The sequence below is a fragment of the Nipponia nippon genome, unplaced genomic scaffold (genome assembly GCF_047370975.1).
Source record: "Nipponia nippon isolate SJK-2023a ecotype South Korea unplaced genomic scaffold, ASM4737097v1 scaffold_9, whole genome shotgun sequence".
Taxonomy (NCBI): Eukaryota; Metazoa; Chordata; class Aves; order Pelecaniformes; family Threskiornithidae; genus Nipponia; species Nipponia nippon.
The window spans coordinates 34,557,126-34,579,479 of record NW_028262413.1 but is presented as its reverse complement, the minus strand read 5'-3'; the positions used below and the strand labels follow the sequence as shown (position 1 = coordinate 34,579,479).

The 22,354-nt window shown below is 39.6% G+C and overlaps 1 protein-coding gene across 1 annotated transcript; it reads right to left on the bottom strand.

The window, feature by feature from the left end:
* Window positions 1–13,056: 13,056 nt before the first annotated feature.
* Window positions 13,057–21,731, bottom strand: RSL24D1 (ribosomal L24 domain containing 1). Its single transcript, XM_087743747.1, has 6 exons — window positions 21,561–21,731; window positions 18,993–19,106; window positions 16,455–16,527; window positions 15,662–15,725; window positions 15,102–15,187; window positions 13,057–13,462 (listed from the first exon to the last, which is right to left on the bottom strand). The coding sequence occupies exons 1-6, from the start codon at window positions 21,639–21,641 to the stop codon at window positions 13,389–13,391; spliced, it is 492 nt and encodes a 163-aa protein (XP_087599873.1). The 5' UTR covers window positions 21,642–21,731; the 3' UTR covers window positions 13,057–13,388.
* Window positions 21,732–22,354: the final 623 nt, after the last annotated feature.

The window sequence follows — 22,354 nt, the reverse complement described above, 5'->3', positions numbered from 1 at the left end:
CGCAGTTCAAAATCTAAATGTGATGCCACAAGATCAGACTGGTGCAGATATGGTAACAAAACAAAAAGCATGACAACTGTGGGATCAATAAGACATAGATGAAAAAATAAATTAAATGCATCTCATACAGTAGGAAGTGGGTGTAATTTGTTGAAGGATAAAAATAACAAGCTTGCTTCTCTTGTGTGTTGCAGTACCTGTAGAACCTCTTTGTATGTTTCCCATTTCCCTACTAATGATGCTGCAAAGCAATATTAACCAATAAAATAGCTCGTCATACTAAACACCCACGCACTGAGAATTAAAAGATGTAGTACGCAGATTTCATTCAACTAGTTATGGTGTACATATCATACATTTTTGTTGTACCATAACAAAAAATTAGGACTGAAATTGTCTTAAACATGCTCCGATTTTGCACCTTGCTGCTTTGTTAAAAGTGAAAGCATGTGTAAAAAGACTAAGTAATTGGATCTTCTGTTTTCATCTATCACTATCAATATTCAGAGAAGACAGGCTGAAACAAAGAGACTAGGGAACATCTGAGATCAAATCAAGATAACTCAACAGAAATGGATGTGAAAAAAATGGATGTGAAAAACAATGTCACGAATTTCTTCTCTTATTTGAGTTTGTTAACTTTTAGTCAAAAGTGTTTAAAACACCAGCATCTCACAAACACTGTACTTCCTTCATATCAGCCTACACGAAATTATGCCTTTGGTTCTTGAACTTTTTGATAAACCACCAGTATACTACATGACGGACGAGTACCTTAACACGATGTGAAAGATTCCCATAAAAACACTGAAAATGCATTACATATTTCAGCACTTAAACCACGTACCTGGTCTCCCCTCTGTCTGGAATTAGAGGCAAAGAGCACCACAGCAATTATTTCACAGCTAGCTCTTGGGGCCTAGTGTTTTCTGCTGCTCTCTGTCACCATCTGAGATTGGCATTAAATCACCCAGATCATGCAACAACAGTAAGAAAGTTATCATGTAGGATATATTACCTATGCCCCTATAAGGCCTTCTGGGCTGCTGCTATGTGAGGTAACCAAGTAAAACGGCAAATGTAAAAATACAGACAAGTAGAGCACTGTGTCCTTGCCCCAAGGGAAAGCCACATCATGCCATTTTGGGTCATTTTAGTTCATTCAGGAAGTTAAAATGCTTCCTTGGAACAAAAAAATCAGGTCAGGAATCATGGACTTGGGTTTCACTTGAACACTTTTTATATATACCTTTCAAAATGCAGCTGAAACATTGATCATGTGTTACTATTTCCCAAGACATGTTTATCGTAACAGCACCTGTGGACTAAGAAAGAGTCAGACACCACCATGCAAGGAGCTGCAGGGGAAGCCGTGAAGGACAATGCTGATGGCTGGAGCAAACAGCTGCAGGGCAGCAAGAAAGTACAAGAGAAACTTCTTATTTATTGAAAGCTGTTGCTCTAGCTGTTACACAGCCTGCACAAAAGCTGTGTAGAGTCAGTCTCCCTTAAATAAGGGATGCCCTCAGATTCAGTTTGCTTCTTTTCTAGCCCAAGGCACAACATATCCAACACAGACTGGATGTTATCCTTGCAAAATATTTAGCTTTAATTTTACAGACAGAAAAATAATAGCAGCAAGGAACACCCGTTGCACAGAAACCCTGCAGCTCTAGTGCTCAAGGTATCAAACAGCATGCCTCTCCATGGCTCAGCCTCCACACGAGCCCACCGATTCTACCCAAGATTACTAGCGATCTTCAGGATCTTGAAATTAGTTTCTGGAAACTGATGGTGCCCCTGAGGCACTAGGATTGATCAGGCCGCTCTGGCTCTCACCCTAGGTTCATGCACTCTGAAGGATTTGGGTAAGTAAGTTACATATAGTCTCTGATCTCCTTGCCCACACGTGCTCTGTGCTCCCAGGGCACTTGGACACCCAGATTCCCTCCATTCCCTGCCCAGGAAAGCCAACCTTCCCCAAAAGGATCCTTCTAGAGTACTGTAAATTCAGTTAAGCTGCAAAAGAACAAGTAATTGAAACTGATTCTGCACAGCATTCAAAAAATAATCCTTAATTACAAATTGGCAAGCTCAAAAAGGTCAAAGACTGAGGTAGGTGAAATAGCCTCACTGAAAAGCCATAAAAATGGATTACAAAAGATTAGAGGAGTGAAGAAAAAAAAAAATTGTTTAGGTCTGTTTTGACAGAACTTCTTCCACTCCCCCATCACATAAAATCTAGGACAGTTGATACTATAGCTGTCTCAAGTTCATCTGGTATTGACTTTTACTTTTTGGAGCTCTTCATCCCTACATCCACCCACACTATCTCCAGAATTAAAATTTGTTCTGCAAACTCTAAATCCATAGAACAAAAGCTTTTTCAGGGCATTATCCCCCATGTATCGTAAAAGTGTTCCACATCATCTCCCCAGCACAAGCTTTAGAATATGACAGAGGAAAAACTACAGCAAAAAATAAATGCGCATCTGACCAAAAAAAAGGAGTCCTTTGTTAACTCCCAGATTCAACAAAGCATCTAAATATGTGCCTAACTTCAGGGAGGAAGAAGGACTTGAGTAGCTATTTCAAGTCTTTGCTGAATTGAGATCCTACACATACACAGATTTCTTCCTTTTCTCTTTCAGAATTTTAAGTGATTTTTCTGAAGTTACATGAGCATTTTTAAATAAGTATTCAGGAGAAAAGATTCAGATCACAACACAACCTGAAATAGCATCAGTAAGTTCAAGCTTTTGATAATGTTTACCTCTATTTCATTTTCAAAGTACACAGAATGCCAAATCCTACTTGCTTTTCATATGCAATTAATCCCAGCAAAATCCTTTGGGACTACTTCTGAAAGTAAAACAAGCAGGATTTAGTTTATAATCCAACACCAACAGGAAGGGAAAATATGATATAGTGTTTTATCCCTAGCAAAGAACCCTGGCACTAAATCCTCATGAGTGAGTACAGCGTCAGTGCATATTCTGCAGCTAATCTGGCAACGGGGCAATTTCCTGTTTGTAATTTATATCCTTCCCCAAATGACAGTACAGAGACAGATGGTCACACCAAAGGAGGAAAATTCTGGAAAGAAATCTCCTTCCCTCAGGAATACTTCACAAGATCAGTCTGGGGACTGCCAAAGCAAGATCTTTTGCCAGGCAGCCAAATCACAATACACTGAAGACCTTCTTCAGGTTCTGGCTTCTGTATCAAATTCTTACCATCTAATATATATAATGCTGACGAAAGAAAAGCAAAAAGACATTTCCATGACTGGATAGGGCTTTGAATGCTAACGACTGGATGTTGTGACTCATTTCAAGTTTTTATCGTTCAAGAAAGGAAAGCTTTTCTGATTGCATTTTCTGCATCCTTAGGAGTATGCCCTAGGTTACCGATTATTTGGGATCCCATCATCAAGTTTTCAAGAAAGATACTTGTCTCCTTCAGGCTGCAATGGCTCAAGCAGATCAAGTTTCTAAAATACAGGCCATACAAATCTGATTTCAGCCAAGAGCTTTGTTCTCCTTCATAATTTTCCACTGTTTTCTGACACCAATTAACAGGGCCTTCTTTGTTTTGTTTTAAAGAGAAAATGAGGAATTTTAAGAATTATCTATGAAAACACATGATATAGTTAGTACAGCAACCATATATTCTTTATTTAAATGGTGAGTTTGCCTTTCTCTGAATTTTCAATATGCCAGAAAGATTTTGATCATCAACAACAACTTCAGCTTAAAAACCTTCAGGGCTGTCAGGTAGTAAGAATGATTTTTGGACAGCAAGATGAAATCAAATGCTGCTGTGATCAACAAGCTGAAGAGTTGCCAATTTTGATTTTGATCAACCCAAGTTTCAGAATTAAAACTGGATTTACAATGGTGGAAATTTGTCTCACCTTTCCTCTGTCTGTTTTGCTTGTCCGCAGACTGAATAAGACATCACTTCTTTAAGGCATTCATACTTGGCTGGGACACATTCTTCATAAGCTTGAGGGCTAAGGAAAAAAAGTTTTAAATTACATTTTAAAATACTGGATTACATTTCATGCTATAAATCATAAAATCTGCAACCTTGGAATCACAAAATACGTGTGACCATATCCTCAGTGAATAGTTTAGGAACACTTCAGCTCTTTTGTCCTGTCTCCATAGTGATAATAAATATAGAGATTTCAGTGCTAAATTTGGTTGCTTACTAGACTTACGCTGGTCTATTAGGATTTCCAAATTACATAAGCAGAGAGAGCTTCTGAAACACGGCTTAAGGGAAAAATTATATAAAATACAAAGTGTTACTAGTTATAAGAACTACTAGAATTTTGTTATTTAACTTCAGCAGAAGAATCAGAAATAAGTAAGATGGCCCACACCCTAGGCATTGACCCAGGAAAACAACAGTCAACTTCGTGTTTGCATGGGAACTTCTTTATTCCCAGTCAAGTGTTTGGGGTCAGACCAGAGTCATTACTGAATAGCACCGTGTCTGATTTGTATTATACTGATTTGTATCAGGGACACACATTAACAGTCCCATCTGACTTCCACAGCAACCAGTATAACTGCCTCATGATTGAACCTGGCCCTAGAGGCCCCAGTCAGTGACACAAACCTATCAAAAAAGATGGAAAGGATGAATGAAAGGAACTGTTTGTTTCAGAGCTGAGAAAGTAAGATTGAAATGACATTAAAAATGTCCTGTAGGCATTCTAAGATAAAATTTAATTGGTGGGGTAAGTCCTACTTCAGTCCTTTACTAGGCATGGGAAAGTTGGAAGAGAGGGAATGTACTCCTTGGGATGAGGTAGACCATTTTAGACAGGACTCAGAAAAGCTGAGCAACTTGAATAAAATTACTGAGGAAAGCAGAGCCAGGAATAAAATTCAGGTCTGCTGACTTGTAGCTGTCTACTCTCTGCTCAGCTATTGCATGTAATGTGTGGGAAGGGAAATGGCATACTGTATTTAGGATGTCAGAATTTACTTCTAAAAAGGTAAATGCTTCATAAAACTCCATACCAGTGAACACTTCCCTGCATCTATGATCAACTATCCTCAAGCATTTAAGAGAACAGCACCACTCATTTCCAAGTCACAGTTCTCAAGAACGAAGAGCATTCAGGGTGATATTCTTGGCTTGTTAAGAGCAGCAGATGCCCATCTGTTGAGATCTGTTTTGACAGAATTTAATCCCTTTGCAGTTCTTTTTTGTGCGTCTGTTTATTTTTTTATAATGTTGTCTGTCTCACTTCTCTTAAAAGCAAAATCCTAACCATGATGGCTGATGCATTCAGGGAGCCATGGACTTGTCTGTTCACTGAAGATTTAGAAAGAGAAAACATAGTGAATGACGTGGCAAATTCTACATCAAAAGAAACATGAACAGTGAAAGTTATTTTCTTTCTGCAAAACATGCGGGAAAAAGCTAGGAGTATCAGTTGAAAAGACAGTTACAAAAGAAACAAAGAACAAAGGGAAACGGCGTAGACATCCAGGGCACATCCCTATCTTGAATATTGCAATAATTTCTCATCATTCCATCCCATGAACCAGACAAGAAGAGTAGATGTAAGAAAGAGCAACAAAGATGCTCAGAGGAATATGCCTTCCTACAGAACAGGTTAATAGATTAGGACTCTTTGGTTTAGAAAACAGGTAACTAGAGGTCCACAACACTGCAAAAGCTGCAGAGAGAGTAACAAGAGAATGATTATTCAGCTTCTTGCAATACCAGAACTACAGAAAACCCAATTGTATCAAAAGCAAATCACAAATAAGTTCTTCCTCACAATAAGCAATTAAACAGGAGTATTCATCACCACATTACATTTGAGAAATGGAAGTACAGAGGGGTTCAAAATTAGGTTAGATTCAGTCATAGAAGACTGGTTCACCAGCAGTTTCCCAAGAAGTCCCTAGATAACTGACTGTTTGAATTTGGGAAGATAAACCATGGAAAAAGTCACTCAGATGCATGCTTCGTTATACTTCTCTGAAAGGACCTGTCATACTGGCCACCACTGGTACTACTAGGTTAAATGGACTTTAGACCTGAACCAGCACAAAAGTTCCTATATTTTCAGTCTAAAGGCTTTAAAAGTTTCCAAAATTGGACTCAACATGATTGCCATGAAAAGTGAAAAAACTATTAAAAAATTTTAGACAAACAGATCAAACTCATGTAATTAAGGCAGATTTAAATGACTGCCAAAAACCTACACAATCTGGGAAATGTAGTTGAGCAAAAGTTGGCATATCCTTAGAAAAAAGGGAGAGTATGGTTTAGATGTTCCTCATATGACCAGGTTCATGTAGATCATTAAATATGATACAATAAGAAAATAAATTGAACTGAGTGAAGTGCAGACCAGGATGATCACTGGAAAAAGCTTGCAATATTGTTGCCTGCAGACACTATTTTCCTATCAACAGAGGAACTGGATAAATTTATTGGAGGCCTACAGGTTTTTACCCTGCTCAAGCGCCTTTAGTTTGACCTAAGAATGCCTCCCGTGTTCACAGCTGTACGTTCTTAAGCAGAACCTGAATTCTATATATCTGCTGTAGAAGGCCTTCAACAGTAAAAGCAATTTTCAGAGAGCCATCTCCTTCCCTTTCAAAACAAATGAATCTACATCAGCTGTGAAAAGTGAAGAATGCTTCCTGTCACCTTTGTATCACAGCTTTTTGACAGCACCAGTGACAAAATCTGACATGCAATCTCCTCCCAAGTCAACATCAGACACGGAGGTAGACATGTACGGAGAAAAACCACAAGTTCTTTATAAACAGCATCACAGTATTCCCCAGATATCTTGGGGATCCTCTATATGAGGCATCCCAAGCAGTAGCAAGGCCATGCCCTAAAGAAATCTGGATTAGAGCGTGCTTTGTGCAAAGATCATTCTAAATTTATTCCTAGCTCAAGGATAAATACTGTTTTTTTCTAAATATCACACATGAATTAGGATCACATTATGATATCTGTATCTTCTATTTCAAAAGAAAGATTTTCCCCAGAGATTACTCACAAGCCGGGTAGAGCTAATCAAACTAACCTCGAATGACTTTCCGTCTGTACGCAGGCACAACTAACCAAACAGAGAAGGCAGGAGCCGCCCAGGGGGCCAGCCTGGCTGGTTCTTTCTGACTTCCAAACCCACCATCAGTTTTGTTAAGCTTGTTAGAAGAAAAAGCTGTCTTCACAGCTGCATCTGACAACTGCTGGGTTCAGGTCTGCCACCCATATGAATCAAGCTAAACCTGTATGGCCTGTACTACTCTGTCCCCGAGTTTTGTGTCAGGGAGTACACAAAGCCCGAGTACATGGGGATTTGAAGTGCAATCTGAACTTGCTCAGTGCTGGGAATGGCAGGCAATGGTCGTTGTATGAGAGAAAACCATTTGGTCTTTCCACTATGCACCTTATCCAGTACTACTTTTTAGAGTCAGTTTCTGCAGTGAAGCTAAAAGAATGAAAACATTACCTTTGGCAACATCTTGCATAAACAGAGATACTGTAACCAGTGCTAGCTTCAACACAAGAGAGAATTTCTGCCAGCTTTTTATTTTGTCAAGTACTAAGAAATCTCTCAAATTCTCCACTCAGGAATCACTTCAGTCAAAGTGGATTACCAAAGCAATTCTCTCAATCAGCAAGTTTAGTGCACAGTGGAGCTTTACAGAAAACAGCTTATATAACTGTAAACAAGAATTTCTTTTCAATTATGCAGAGACCCCCGCCTTGATTCCAGGTGGTAAGTTGTGGATGCACAATGTTATTGGCTTGTAAATAGCATGTCTGTTTGCATTCAGGAGTTTGTTTCCCTGTACTGAAACAATGTCACTAATAAATCACACTGCTTGAAGAGCTAGAGCTGATATCCTCCTTTACTCAATACATACCTTTACCGCCATATAGATACGTGTAAGATAAAATGTTCTCTGAGTACTTTTTAAAGGTGAAGCAATAGCAGTTTAAGAAACAAGAGTGACTTTACCAAACTAAAGATAATATGAAAAACCTAAGGGGGGGAGGGGGTAAAGAGAGGAGTTGTTTTGTTACCAAACAATCAAACCCAGCAAAAAGTATCTTCCAACTCAGCTATCTCCACAAATCCTTATTTCTCCCTCTGTTCCTACCCGGTCTCAAATAATGCTGCTTGTTCAAAACACTATGGCTATAATCAGGTTGATTAGGTCACAGTTAGAAAAAACAAGACAAAAAAAAACCCCACACTTTGTTGTATTTAGCAAACACCACCAAAGACTAATTATTACTGATACCAATAAAAAAAAAAAAATCCTAGTAATTTCTCTGCATAAGGCCTTTTTAAATTGAGATCTAAAAATAGACAGACAGACAACAAGCAGACTTAAACAATTTTATCAGTGGTTGATTTATTTTGGCTTTCTGCTCTCCCTGGTCGCAGTTCAGTGCGACCCATAAATAAGTTAGCCTGGTGAAGGAGATTGAATTTTTGAGGCCAGAACAGTAATTGAGGAATTGAACAGCCTGGAGGTTGAAATATAGTCTCCTGGGATGTAAGCCCTCGGACCTATTAGCAGCTGTCTATATTGCTTTTCCAGCCATTGACACATATAACCATGTCAACATATTGAGCTGATTTATGTTTCTTTGTGCAGCAAAAGGACAGATCTCATACGTGTTCTGAGCTCCATCACGCTGTTACTCTAAGAGTAAGAATATCTCAAGCCAGTTAGCTACATACATTACAACACATGCCAACATTTTGCTGCAAACTAAAAGTTTGCAGTCACCATCAATTTCCTCTCAGGAACTGTTTTTCAATATTTAAAGACATCCAACCAAACCTAATATTTAGGAGGTTAGGGGGGGAAAAAAAAAGTTGAACAAAGCTTTTAAGCTGTAAGCTTTTATAGTACAGTTACAGGGAAAAAAAAAAAAAAAAAGTCTTATTTCCAAGATGTGTTTACTGTATCTAACACCTTTTGTTTCTCAGCTAGTTTGCAAAATTACCGTTATCCACCGAAACTCAAAGATTCTTCTCTTGCCAAGTACTAAAATGTCAGATCTTTCGAAAATATGGAAAGGCACGATTTCCTGTGAAGAAAATCTGCACCAGTTCAGCACAATTTGATTACACAGAAAGCAGTAATCTTCACTTTTTCCACACTGTATTTGTCAGCATTTGCAAAGGAAAGACTGAAACGGAAGCCTGAGAATATTTTTGCTTTTTTTCTTAAAAACAAAACAAAATAGCAAAACAAAAAATCCCCACCAGCACCCACCACTTCATTTTTTCAGTTGTTCTCTCAGGATCAAAATTTCACAAGAAAACAAGAGACTCCACAGACAACCAAAGCAACAAGTGATTGACTGGAAAACCAACCCATGACTAAAGGTCAAAATAAGTATCTCCAGGTCTTACTTCATATGAAAACAGAGAAATTACCTCAGCAAAAGCGCAGGCCTGTGGAGGACACCTGAGCTCCCCGTGGGGCACAGCGGCTGTTTCAGGGCAGCCTCGGGGGCTTTTTTACCTGAGGAACCTGCCCCACCCCGCCCACCCGGCAGCTCGCTTGGTGCTGCCACTGCATTGCTGCTCCTCCACCTTTGGCAATAGATGTGCGTTTGATTCACAGCTCGATACGCGGAAATAAATACTTCTTTCCCTCCCTTACTAACTTAGCATCCCACGAAACCTAAAGCAAATGTTATTTCTAAGATGGCGTCATCGAGCGTGGGCCACAGGCTTCACAGGCGTGACAGAAATGGTTCCCCACACAGCACCCCTGAGCAGTGGTGTTTCGGATAGTTATGATGATAATCACATATTGAAAAAGAATGAAACCTGATAAAAGATCTAAAAGGCATCTCCAGGGTCTCAGGGCAGTGCTGTAAACCCCACAGGGGCCGCAGGCCTGCTCAGGGCTCTGCAGCATGAGGAGGTGAGGCAGTAGCCAGAACGTGTTAGCATGAGGTTAACCTTCTGAAAACAAAGCCAGCATTTAACTTGAAATCATTAAAGTGATGGATTAAAAAGGAAAAGGGGAAATATGAGAAAAAGTCACTTCATAAATCACTATTAAAATCCACATTTCCCCTTTGGCACAGTCAGTCTGTAAAAAAAGAAAAACATACATCTGTTTTTGTTTTGTAAGAAAAGATGACGACAACTGAAACTAAAAAGCATTTCTTAAAAACAGAGTATCACATTTGTTCTGATCAAGCCCATCATACTTTGTTTTGAATAAAGGCTCCCAATGGCATCAAGTACAAACACAAAATGGCAAGTTTGTTGGATCTAGTAAATGCCAAGCAAGACAGACTGTATACTGGAATTAAGCACTACCAGTTATTCATAAATAAATTATTTTTCTGACTAAATATTGAATCAAATGCACACTCTATCATCTGTCTTGCAACAGACTACTCACAGCACCTTGTGCTCCATTCCTACTAGATCTCAACACAGACAGGATCAGTGATTTGGACGTATGACACTAAAATAGAGATCTCTAATGAATAACGATGTGCTGCTCATGAAATACCGTCTCTCCAACTCGCTATTGGGGGAACTGATGGCAGGTCCTACCTCCCCAAAGGACTGGGCACTGCTCAGCCCCACAGGCAGGAGGCCGATGGCTCCCGGTTTGCACATCACCACACTCCTCCGTACGCAGCGTCTGAGCTAGAGCTGTTCAAGTGGGGAGCGGAATGCGGTTACTTCCTGGCATTTAGCAGTATTTCTCCATGACCACCGGAATACTGCTCAGTTGGATATTTTGTCTCCAAGTCTTGTAAACAAAATCCAAAATCTAAAGGAATTTTGAGTCAGCTTTGGCTTAGTTGAAAATTTTCATCCTAAGCAAGTAAAGATAATAACAGCTCTTCACCAAAATATATTTGAATAGGAACAGTTCCTATTAGAAATGTGGTTTGACAGCCAGCCCCCTAAAAGAAAGAAAAAACACCACTCCTCCGCAGCTCAGCAGTGCCTTGGCTGCGTCTGTGCATGCAGTGGGTTATGCAGAGATGTGCAGCCCCATGCTGTTCTTCAGCTGCAGTTGTTCACCCCTCACCATGTGCTGTCTCAGCAGCATCCTGCTTTAGCTGACACAGACAAGAGAACAGGACACCATAGCAATTAAATAAAAATTTAAAAAAAAAAAATCATAAGGGCACCTTCAGACCACGTGCTGTAAGCATGTTACTCATGACAGATTTCTAAACTCAACTACATCCTATGTACTCACAAGGTATACACAGCAGGCGACAAGTCTCTGCTTCTCAGGGAAACAGCACACCTGCACAATGATGGACAACTTCAGTATTAACTTTCGAAGCCCTTGCTTGCAATTACGCCATTACACAGGCTGTAACGAGGTACACAGGTTAAGCAACTCATACAACTGGCACGACGTTTAGGATTTATGGTTGTGGTGTACTCCCCAAATAGCTCTTCTCAGCTGCTGCACAATGACTGCTTCACTTACAGACCTTCATAGGAAAGGGTTAACAATCCCATAGAGACACTTTCATAGAGCACACAAACAAGTATTGCAGTTCATTTAAAGGTATGTGGACAGAAAAACTACAGATATTATGTAATATAAATTATTTAATGCTAAAAACTCATATGAAGTAAAAGATTGTATACAAATACTACTAACATCCAATGGGATTCATCACCTTTCTCTGCTTTGCACAGATTTGCTTTACTATTTTTGGAGAAAATTAAAACTTGGCACTCACTGAACATCATATCTTTAAAAGTCAGTAAAAAAAAAAATCTGTAATAACATTTTTAGATAAAGTATCCCACTTCAAGGATTAATGACATCAAATACTATGGTAAAACAGGCCACACAAAAAACACATTTCCCAAGCTGAAATACTGAGTTAACTTGTATAGTCACACATAAACATACTAATTAACATTCTGTGAAGGTCTCCCCTTCACTATGTCCAAGGATTATACTGTAGCATCTTAGTGATTTCACCCTATTGACGTGTTTTCAGGCCAACTTACCATATGCTTTTGAGATGTTATTTATATTACAGTTTACAGGGGAAATACTAATATTGTACATCTAAAATACTTATCAGCTATCACCTTATCAGCAAATTTTAAATTATAGCAAAATTTTTATTTCATGAAAATATGAAGGGATTATGTATTTTTATTACTAGAATTCAGTTATTTTAAACTCACTAAAATAGATCAAAGTTTCCTAAATATCTAAACACAATTCATAAATCAAGACATTATAAACTAAGTACAGTGCCTGTTTATTTCACACACTCCCCAGTGCCCCTTCTCACATGTTCAAATAGGACTCTCTTCTGAACTACACAATACACATGTAGGTGGTAGGCATGAGGAAGTTTTCCAGTGCTTGATATAGCACATATTCAAGTTTGGACTAGAACTACAAATTACTGTTTTTCAGGATAACTAGCACTGATGAGAAAGTAAATACTATTTTAAAGGCCTTTGAAAGGCTTCTGTGATCACACTGATGTAGATAAAATGCTGACAGTTTAAAAAAGCAGTGTATTTCTCTCAGTACGGATGACACACTGAATACCACAATATGCAAAATACCTACGCTTTAACACGATCGTCTTTTCTATCAAAATACTCCCAAGTGTTAGGTAAAAACAGTCAAAAGTGTGATTTATTGAGCATCTCAATCAGCCTGATTACATGTCAGATTTGAATTTTGGTAGGTCAGGAGGATGGCAGAGCCAACTTCAGGCTGGATGCCATCACCATTACTATTTTCCAAACAACAGTAAGTCCTACATGAATGTTAGCTTTGCCAGGCTTAGGTGTCAACTTCATCGTAATCCTGGGGAAGCTGACTTAAAAAGGAAATAAAACAAACGCTATATGCATTTATAACAAACCAAAAAATTTTCCCAATGACTACAGTAAAAATAAGTCTGGACTGATGAAAAATAATACATCCTGCTCCACCCTGTAACCATTAAGATAAATTTTTATCTGCTTTTACCACTATGAAGAAAAACAGACAAAATAAGAAAAGCTCAGGGCCAACATCTTTTATTCCTTGAATTATCAGGGAAAAGTTACCCAGAAAGAAAGTGTAACTTTCCAAGGAGCACACAGCATCTCAAACAACATGCCTTATTCTCCATCCTGATGACAAGGTCTTCTCAAATTACATAATAGTAAGTACTGGCCAAATCAGTATCCAACTTATTATTTTTTATAAAACCAAAAATCATTCAAACTGTAAATGACCACTATTTATTAAAATATATTTTTCTTCAATTGTAAGCACAGTCTGAATGATGTCAGGTGAGGCAGTAAGGAACTGTTAACTGCTGAAGACATATAAATAGAAAATAAAAACATTTTAAGAGTCTTCTTCCATAGCCACATCCTCTTGTAGCTTCTGCACCATTTTGTCCTCCAGCTGTTTTGGTGTGCCTTTAAAGCAAAGAAAAAATTAAATTCAGGATGTCTCTCTGAACCCAAATAACTGTTCTTCTTTGAACAATATATGTGTCTATTCTAGGTGAAACAGCCTAAATATATTGCTTAAAGAGTTGTTTAGGAGTAAACCCATCAAGCTTACAAGTATTTATTGCTCACCTCCATCACCACCTAAAACTACTGAAGAACTGTTTCAACAGAAAAGCTGATGCTGTTTTTATGCAAAATCCAAAATGCAATCAAACATATGTTTTCATCTAGTATGATGAACTTCGATATAGCTGGCAATACCTAGCAGAAACTTGCAAGGACTATAAAAAATGCATTACTTTTAACAGATCAATGGCCTTCACCCATTAGTTTGTATGTAAAGATTTAAGCCCTCCTGAATGCTGTGTTGGATGGCAATAGTGTTAACTCTCAATAATACTACCAAAAAGAAAAAAAAAAAATCCAGGATTGACACCTGATTCTGCTCTCTTTGAGGCTCAGCAGGAACTGCAAAACACTGAAAAGGCAGCTGTTGTTTGACAAAAAGATGTACTACATGCTACTGTGCATCAGTACAAAAGAAATAAACACTCAGGTTTATTCTTCTGAACTCAGATCTTTTTTCTTTTTCTTCCCTCAAAAAACAAGGGACAGATCAAACCTAAGTTTAAATATATACTAATATACTAATAATACTAATATACTAATAATACTAATAAAACCTTGTTTCATATATATATATATATATATGATCTTAGACTATAGTTAATGCAAACTAGAACTAGAAATATAAAACAGACTTCTAGTTAACGTCTAATAATATGTCACACCTACATCCATGGAGACAAAAATCACTGGTTAATTTTTATAAAACAATAACTAACGGAAACATTTTTAACTTCTCTTCACTACTCTACTCCATTAACTGTATTTTAAAAAATAAATAATCTTTACAATCCATTTTTATCAACATCATCTAACACAAGCTAGTATTTGCAATAGTTTAGAAACTAGAAAATTATTTAGGAGAAAAAGGTTTCTCCAACTGAAAAGCTCAGTTCACTAACAAAGAATACACATTATTATATCTGAACTAGGTACAGATTTTACTGAAAATTTGTAAAATTACCATATAAAAAAAAATGTTAGGCTTACACTGAAGAAACAGTGTTTTCATGTAAGTTTCACTGTACACAGTGAACTACAAAAAATCCCTACTCTCACAATTAACTAACAAATTCAAAAAGCAGAGTTTAAATACTGTATTTTATATCAATCAGTGGTATTGTCTGTTGAGTTCAAATAATCAATTCAAAGGGAAGGCTTAGATAAATGTATTGGTTAACAAACATGCAGTTCATAAGAGTACCAGGTATTGAGTGCCATTTAAAACACTCAAATAAGGAAAAGAAAGGATGAATGCAGGACTAGATAAATAAGAAGGTATGTTTGATTCAGAACAAAGATACTGCTTACATTTAGTGGCAAGAGCTATTCTCCGTATTCAACAGACAAATTAATTGTAAGAAAAATGCACAGGATTATTGATCTGTAGAATTAGTCATACCAAAAAACCCCAATATTCATCATAAAATTGTATACACAAGTTAACCTAAGAAAACCAGTTAAAGCAAGTTCTTACTTGCATGTGGAGCACGAAGAAGGTGGATATTCTGTTTGACTTCTTTGATGTCTTCTGCCTTCTGCAACTCTTTGCTCTTCTTTAATCTGCGGAGAGGGAAAATGAAAGTTACCTTCAAAGAGGAGATGTACATTTTTATTTTAATGCATGACACATCTTTAGCTAAAGGTATGTAAACTGTAAATTACTATGATTATGAGGAAGTAAAGGTAAAAACTATCTGAAAACCAATTCAAGCGTACACTGGATACTAAACCAGAAAAAGAGCCAGCACTCTATCAACTCTTACCAGAAATTTGTTTAAATCCAAGACTCCATATTACAAACAAGGAAATTTAACTATTATCATCGAGTGTCCAAAAGCTACATCTCATTGGACACCCAGTAAAGCGTAGTAGTTTGGTAGAGCCTTCTCAAACTGTTTTACCCCATCGCTTGGATGACTGTGTATGTACAAAGCAAATAACCATTTAAAACTTTTGATCCTCTTTTCTCTGGAAAAGACTGACCGTCTAATATAGAGTTGCAAGAGCTGGCATAATACAAATCCTTCTTCTTACCTGTTCATAATAAATCTAGCTTGGCGTTTTTGCTTTATTTCCTCCACTCTCTTCATTGCATCAACTGAAATAAAGCAGAAATTGCTTTAAATGTACTTACATGCCTACAGTTGAAAATACATGCTATTTGCAGAGCAACACTACCAGCATTCCATAATACCTCTATACCAGAGGCAACTCTTACACTATATAGAGGAAATTATTCCTTCTTCAAAGAGCAGGGTAGAGGAATATTCTGTGTACCAACTATGATGAACTGTATTTTTAAACTTATTTATGCTTCCACTTTTGCGCCTACGCATATTTTCTACAGTTCACCACCACTACAAAAGACTCTTACTCTGCTTGAAATCAGACGCAAGTTACCACCTTCTCCTTTGTGGCATTCATTCATGACATAAGTAACTCTTCCATTTTATAGCAATTGATTTATTAAACAAACTGAAGCGGAATGAGCAGGAAGAAAAACAACTGCATTAGTATAAAAGGCTTACAGTGGGAGCCTCTTAAAAAGCTGGAGAACGACTAAGGGTTTTTGAAGATGATAATTCAAAATAGAGGAATGCTGCACCTCATTTTCTAACCAGTTTCTGAAAAAAAATTAAGCGAAACTCCACACCTGTTCACGACTCAAACCTCCTCCACACGTAAGAATTTGGTCACAATTCCAGTAATTTCAAACACAATCACTACAAAGTGCCAACACTCTAAGTCGTCTTCTGAAAACACGTTCGTGTAGTGTAAAAGTTCACTCCCCATAGTTCATCTTTTGTTTTTTTCTAAAATGACTCACCAGTCTTGTTCCACAACTCTCTCTGGTATTTCACTGGTTCATTTCTACGTTTTTCAAACTCAAATGAATTATCCTATATTAAGAAAAAGTAAATATATATTATATACAGAAGGACATTTAGATCAATATATTCTTACTACAGCACTCACTCATATAACTTTATATTTTACATGATTTTTTTTTTCCCTTTCAGAATCTCAGTTCTTGTACTTTAACAACCATTAGGGATTACTAAACTAGAAGAAAATAGAGTGGAGTGTTTGACCTCAAAATGTCAGAAGCCACAGTGATTTGTCTGAAGAGAATTATTTACCAAAACATCTCCCTCAGCTATTTTCTTTTTAGCAAGACAAAAGGAGCAGAGAAGACCAATGTGGAGTAGGAAATACAGAGTAGACTAGACAGGTGGAAGGCAAAATTGAAAACGTGTAGAGTCAAAAGCATTTAGTGCAGGTCAAATAAGTTCTACTCAACAGCCTGTAATTTTGAAAAGGTTAAAAAAAAACCCCACACCACTATTTCATTTTAAGAATATTGAAATAATACAAAATAATTTGAAATTGTGAAATATTTCAATTGATGACATTGTGGTGTTTGGGGCAGCTGGGGGGGTTTCTTTCTGGTTTTGTTTGTTTGTTTGTTTTTTGTCCCCCTCCCCCCCCCCCAAGAATTTAAAATGGAAAAACAGTTTCCTGATTTTTTTTTGCTAGGCATACTTAGCTTTACACCAACTTTATCTGAGGACTTTTACCTGCCCAAAGGTTCTTTTTTGTAGTGGTAAAGCAGAATTATTAGACCAGCTGCTAATCTTCACTTGAGCTAAAGACAGCTCCAACGAGAAAAACGACAGAGAACAGCAAGAAATGGCACGTACGCACTCACAAGCCATGCTCCATTGGCAGACGAATGTTAGTTTTCACCACGGGACAGCATCAAGCAAAATATCCAAAATACAAGCTGTAGAGCACACCATACGCTAACATCTACACGCCATTCTTATTTTTAACAAAAAAAAACCAAACAAAACAAACAACACATACCCAAAACCCTAAAATTCATTTTTAGCCAAGTGTGACACAGCACCACAACTCACTGCAGTTTATCCTAAACTGTGTCAGCTTTTACGTATTTATAATATACAGCATTGTTTTGTATCATGAGAACACACCACAAACAGTGAAAAGAAGTCTCATAAGAGTACAGATGTTCAAAGTGCCATGATCTTCTAACCTACGTGCACAGAGATAAACTGCAGCTGCCTCATACTGGCCAGTGGATCTTTTCAATTCCAAACATGAGGGGACAGAATGACCAACTCCTCGGTCATACTGAGTGAGAGAATAAGACAGTCCTTCAGAAATACCTTGTGAACAACCACCTGGCAAGATTATGTCCTTCTTAATTTGTTTGTTGTTTAATAAAAAACTTGAAACCCAGGAAAACAAGTAAATCTATCTAACCTCTGTCCAATGACCCTGTTTAAAGCAGCAAGAACTGCCACCGTCTTACAAACTACAGCATTTCCCATTGTCACAAATCTATTCAGACACTCTCCCAAAGCTGGCTTATGAAAGAATGGATACCAACCAAACTACAACAAAGCACCACATTTATACATTGTTTTAATTCTTAGCATACATAGATATATCTCAAAATTGGAGCACATTATCACCTATTTAGACATGTACAAAGGAATTTCAAATTAAGTTATTTTCAAAAAGGTAATTCAACTTAGCCAGAAACAACTTAAAATCAAGAAATACAATTACAGAAGATGCTAATTAATCACGGCTTCTCAGAGTCACACTAAAAAATAAAATAAAATCACATTCTTCCCCTTGGAAGATCCACAGAAGGCAGCAAATCACTGTGTCAAAATACTTACTAAATTGTTAGTATTCTGTCAAAAAACAGGTAATTAAGTCACAGTAATTCCTGAATTATTTAAGGACTGTCCCACCAAATATGAGTGTTTAGTATTTTTACCACTGAAGTAACTTTGTCTTGAAATTGTTCTTAAGATCTTATATGCCGTTTTTGCAACATTCCAATCTACACAAGGATTTTTCGTATACATTGTATGCTTTAAGGAGACTTCAAAAGACAACCATCTTATGTGTCTACATAGAGAGACTTCCTGGGGTACTCGGTAACGCAGATTATCTGATTGTGCAGAAATACAACTACGAAATGTATATCTACAGACAGCAGGAGATTTATAGATGGAAAAAAAAAAATGCCTTGGACTTGGGAACTGCCATGTATTACCAACGTCGAGACCTGATACACTGGCTTCCACACTGAAGCTGAAACAGGAAGTTCCAAGTTACGGTCAAGCTAAACGAATAGCTCACTCTCAAGAGAGCTCACATCCTCTTCCACAATCCCTCTTTTTTCCACTTACTCCATCCCTCGTGCTCATCTAATTAAATGACAACACATTAAGCTAGCTAACCTAACCTACTTGCAACTGGAAGAGGCTAAATTTCTGCCATTTTAGTGAGCTAATGTGAAGCGTGAACCAGTTCAACTTCTTACCACTGTCAATTCTTTGCCAGCTGCTTTCCGGAATGCTTTGGTCCATCTCATCTTCCTGGGATTTCGCTTCTTTTTGAAGTTTCTGTGGCATTTTGATTTGCAGAATCTAAATATCTTAAAGAAGAAGGGGGGGGGGGGGGGGCAGGAAAAGCTTACAGTCAAATCATGTTGTTCCTGCCCCATTCTAAGCATGATATCAAACACTGAAGTTTCTCTAACAATACTGCTCATTGAAAACAATATTGATCTTTCAAATGTCAATATTTTTAGTTCAAATATAGCTATTAACAAAAAGAATTTCAAGCACTATTCTTATTTTTTCATTATAAAGTCATTTTCACAGCTGTCAGGGACATGCACAAATACTTACCATTAAACTGATTATAAATAAAATATACTGGAGTTGTGAGACTTATCATCTGCAAAAATAACTATAAAACCAAACCTGTACTACGAATAAACAATTTTCTATACCTGTCAGCACTTTTTAGATATGGTCCCATCCTGACAACAAAAAATCCTCACACCTCTCATATAACATTTTTCAATGCAATACACATACACACACACACGCACGCGCGCACACACAAAAAGTCTATCTTCTGGAATGTAGCGTTAAGCCTTAAAGATTACCCTGCAGCAGGAATCCTAAGCACATTAGTTAAGTCCTGGACTGAATTTACTGAAAGCTGTTAAAGCATATGCCAAAACAGAAATTGTAACCGACCTTTTTCCCCACTTCCCCCCTTCCATTTTTCTACATATTCTACAGAATGCCAGACTCCTTTTAGGTACCTGCCACTGCTAGCCATGGAAGCGCCTTATGTTCACCCAGGTGATGCTTTCAGGCCCCCATTCAAGATGCATAAAAGAAACTTCACTATCCATACTTGAAATTTCCCTTTTATTAGTATTGAAATTATGTAGCTAACAGCCAAGCTAAAGAACAACCCTCTGTCCCAAACTGTACCAAATCCAACAGACATTTTCCAGTCAAAAAAGAGTATGCAGCAAGATGGTAGTAAGATAAGGGGGCGGGGGGAAGGGCCATAATCATATCCCTATTTACAGTTTTTAATCTTCCCTAAATTTGTGCCTCACTTTGAACTATCCTGGGCTGCCTAGTTTCCAGAACAGAGCTGAAACTTTACTTAAGAATACTTGAAATTACATTTGTTATTCATGAGTTTTTGAAAACCTATTTTTCTTCAACCGTACTCTCCTTCCCATCTAATAGTCAATTCTAAAAAAAATAAATAGAAAATATGAAACCTCTAGTAAAGGTAATCATCTTCAAATAATTTTTTTTTACATTCTTCTACCACATTTTTTCACCTTAACTCAGACAAATCTGCCATTATATTTTGCTCTTTCATAGATTATCTGTTCACAACTAACCTGCCATTATGCTACTTTTAAAAAAAAAACAAACAAACAAAAAAAAACACGCCTTGCAGCCATTTTCTAGGAAACAGAACTGTGTCAGTCTACATCTACCTCTAAATTCCCAAAAGCTGTGACTCGGATGAGCAATACAATTGAGCCAGTATTTGTTTTGACGTCTGAGCATGGGAAGGAAGCTATTTCCGTAAGCTGTGTTTCACACTGGGGTCTCCAACACCCTATAGGAGTGATAAGGAGCACAGCAGAGGCTGGGAAACTATACACAACATTTTATGTACAAAATTGTCACCGTAACACAAAGCCCGAAGCGCTATGCGCATCCTGTTATGACAGCCTCAACTGGGTAAGTCACATCAGATATCTGAGTGAGTTACAACTTTTAGCAGGGTACCATAAGAGAAACATAAACCATTAAGTTTCGTATACAGTGTCTGTAATCTAGATTGTTCAAAGCTTTAGAATCACCTGCTATTAACCTGAAGCCTCCACTTCTCCAAAATCAGAAAATTAAAAGATAAAGATTTTGTATTGCTCTGCAAAGCACGTTATTTCTTAGTGAAAACTGAAAATAAATAATTCAGCCCACACTCTTCCACACGGCCACAACAGCTGCCAAATTACAGTGCCACTCCACGTAACGGCTCCCACACAGCAAACAAACCTGCGCGGCGGGTGAGGCCGCCCGGCACCCGAGGGACACCGGACCGGCCGCTGCGCCGGTAGCGGACCGCCGTGGGCGGCGGCTGCCGGGGCTCCAGCACCACGAGGGAAACGCTGCCTGCCGCCCCGCCGGGGCCCCGCACCTCCACAGGCCGAAGGAGGCGTGGCAGAAGCGCAAGCAGCTGCGGCGGGACAGGGGCACCCACCCCGGGGGGGGCCCTCGGCCACGGCTGGAACCGAACCGCGTGGGAAGCGGACTCCGCCTGTGGGGTCTGAGAGCTTCCCGCCCCCGCAGGGCGGGCACCTTCGGGGCCCCCAGGTGCACAAGGCCCCCCCCCCCCCCCCCTCCGGCGCAGGGCCGGGCCTGCTCAGGAGAAGCCGCGAACGCCCCGCCGCTGGGCCAGGCCCCGCCGGGCAGCCTGCGAGGGGGAGCGGGCCCCGGCCCCGGCCCCGGGCCCCGCCGCTGCCAGGCGCCAGCCGCGCCCTCCCCGCGGCGGGCGGTACCTTGCAGTCGTTGCGCACGAACATGACGCCGTGGCCCGGGTAGATGGGCCCCGAGCAGAAGTAGCACTTCTCGATCCGCATCGCCGGGCCCCGCCGCGCCGCGCCGCTCCGCAGGCCCCGCCGGAAGGGCGCGCTCAGCTGACCGGAGGCGGCGGGGCGCCGCCCGCGAGAGAGGCCACAGCGCCCCCTCGTGGAGCAGGGACGGCGCTTCGTTCGCAGGGTTTTACTGCGGCCATTAAACAGCGCAGCCGCTGCTGATCAGGAGCTTTAACGGCCCGACGCAGGCAGCCGGCTGGAAACAAGGCGGTGCTCGCTCTGGGGCTCCGGCCGAGCCGAGCCGACAGGAGTTACTGGGGGTGGCGGAGCGACAGCCAGCCGCAACGCGGGCAGTGACAGGCGCCAGCCGCCTCCTCAGCAGGCACAGGCACAACCCGCCGCAGAGCCGCCAGGCCATTTCACGTCGTATCCCTGTCGCGCCAGCAGCGTACTGGGTATTGGCAGACTCGCTCTGCCGACGGGCGCGGCAGGAGAGCCGGCGGCAGCCCGGGCCCCGAACAGAGAGGGTACAACACGCCGGTGCCGTCTCTCTTCACAAGCTGCTCGCTGGGAAATGGCACTGCCACTTGTATGGGGGGCCGTGGAAGCCTCTACCTCACACCCACAACGAACAGCCGTGAGAGAGCAGCAACGCTCCTCTGTCGCACGCTGTAGGCATCTGAGCGGAGCAAACTACCCCGTGAAGAAACCAGCAGCCAAAAATAAAGCGATACCCCCAAGAAGCCTGTAAATCGGAT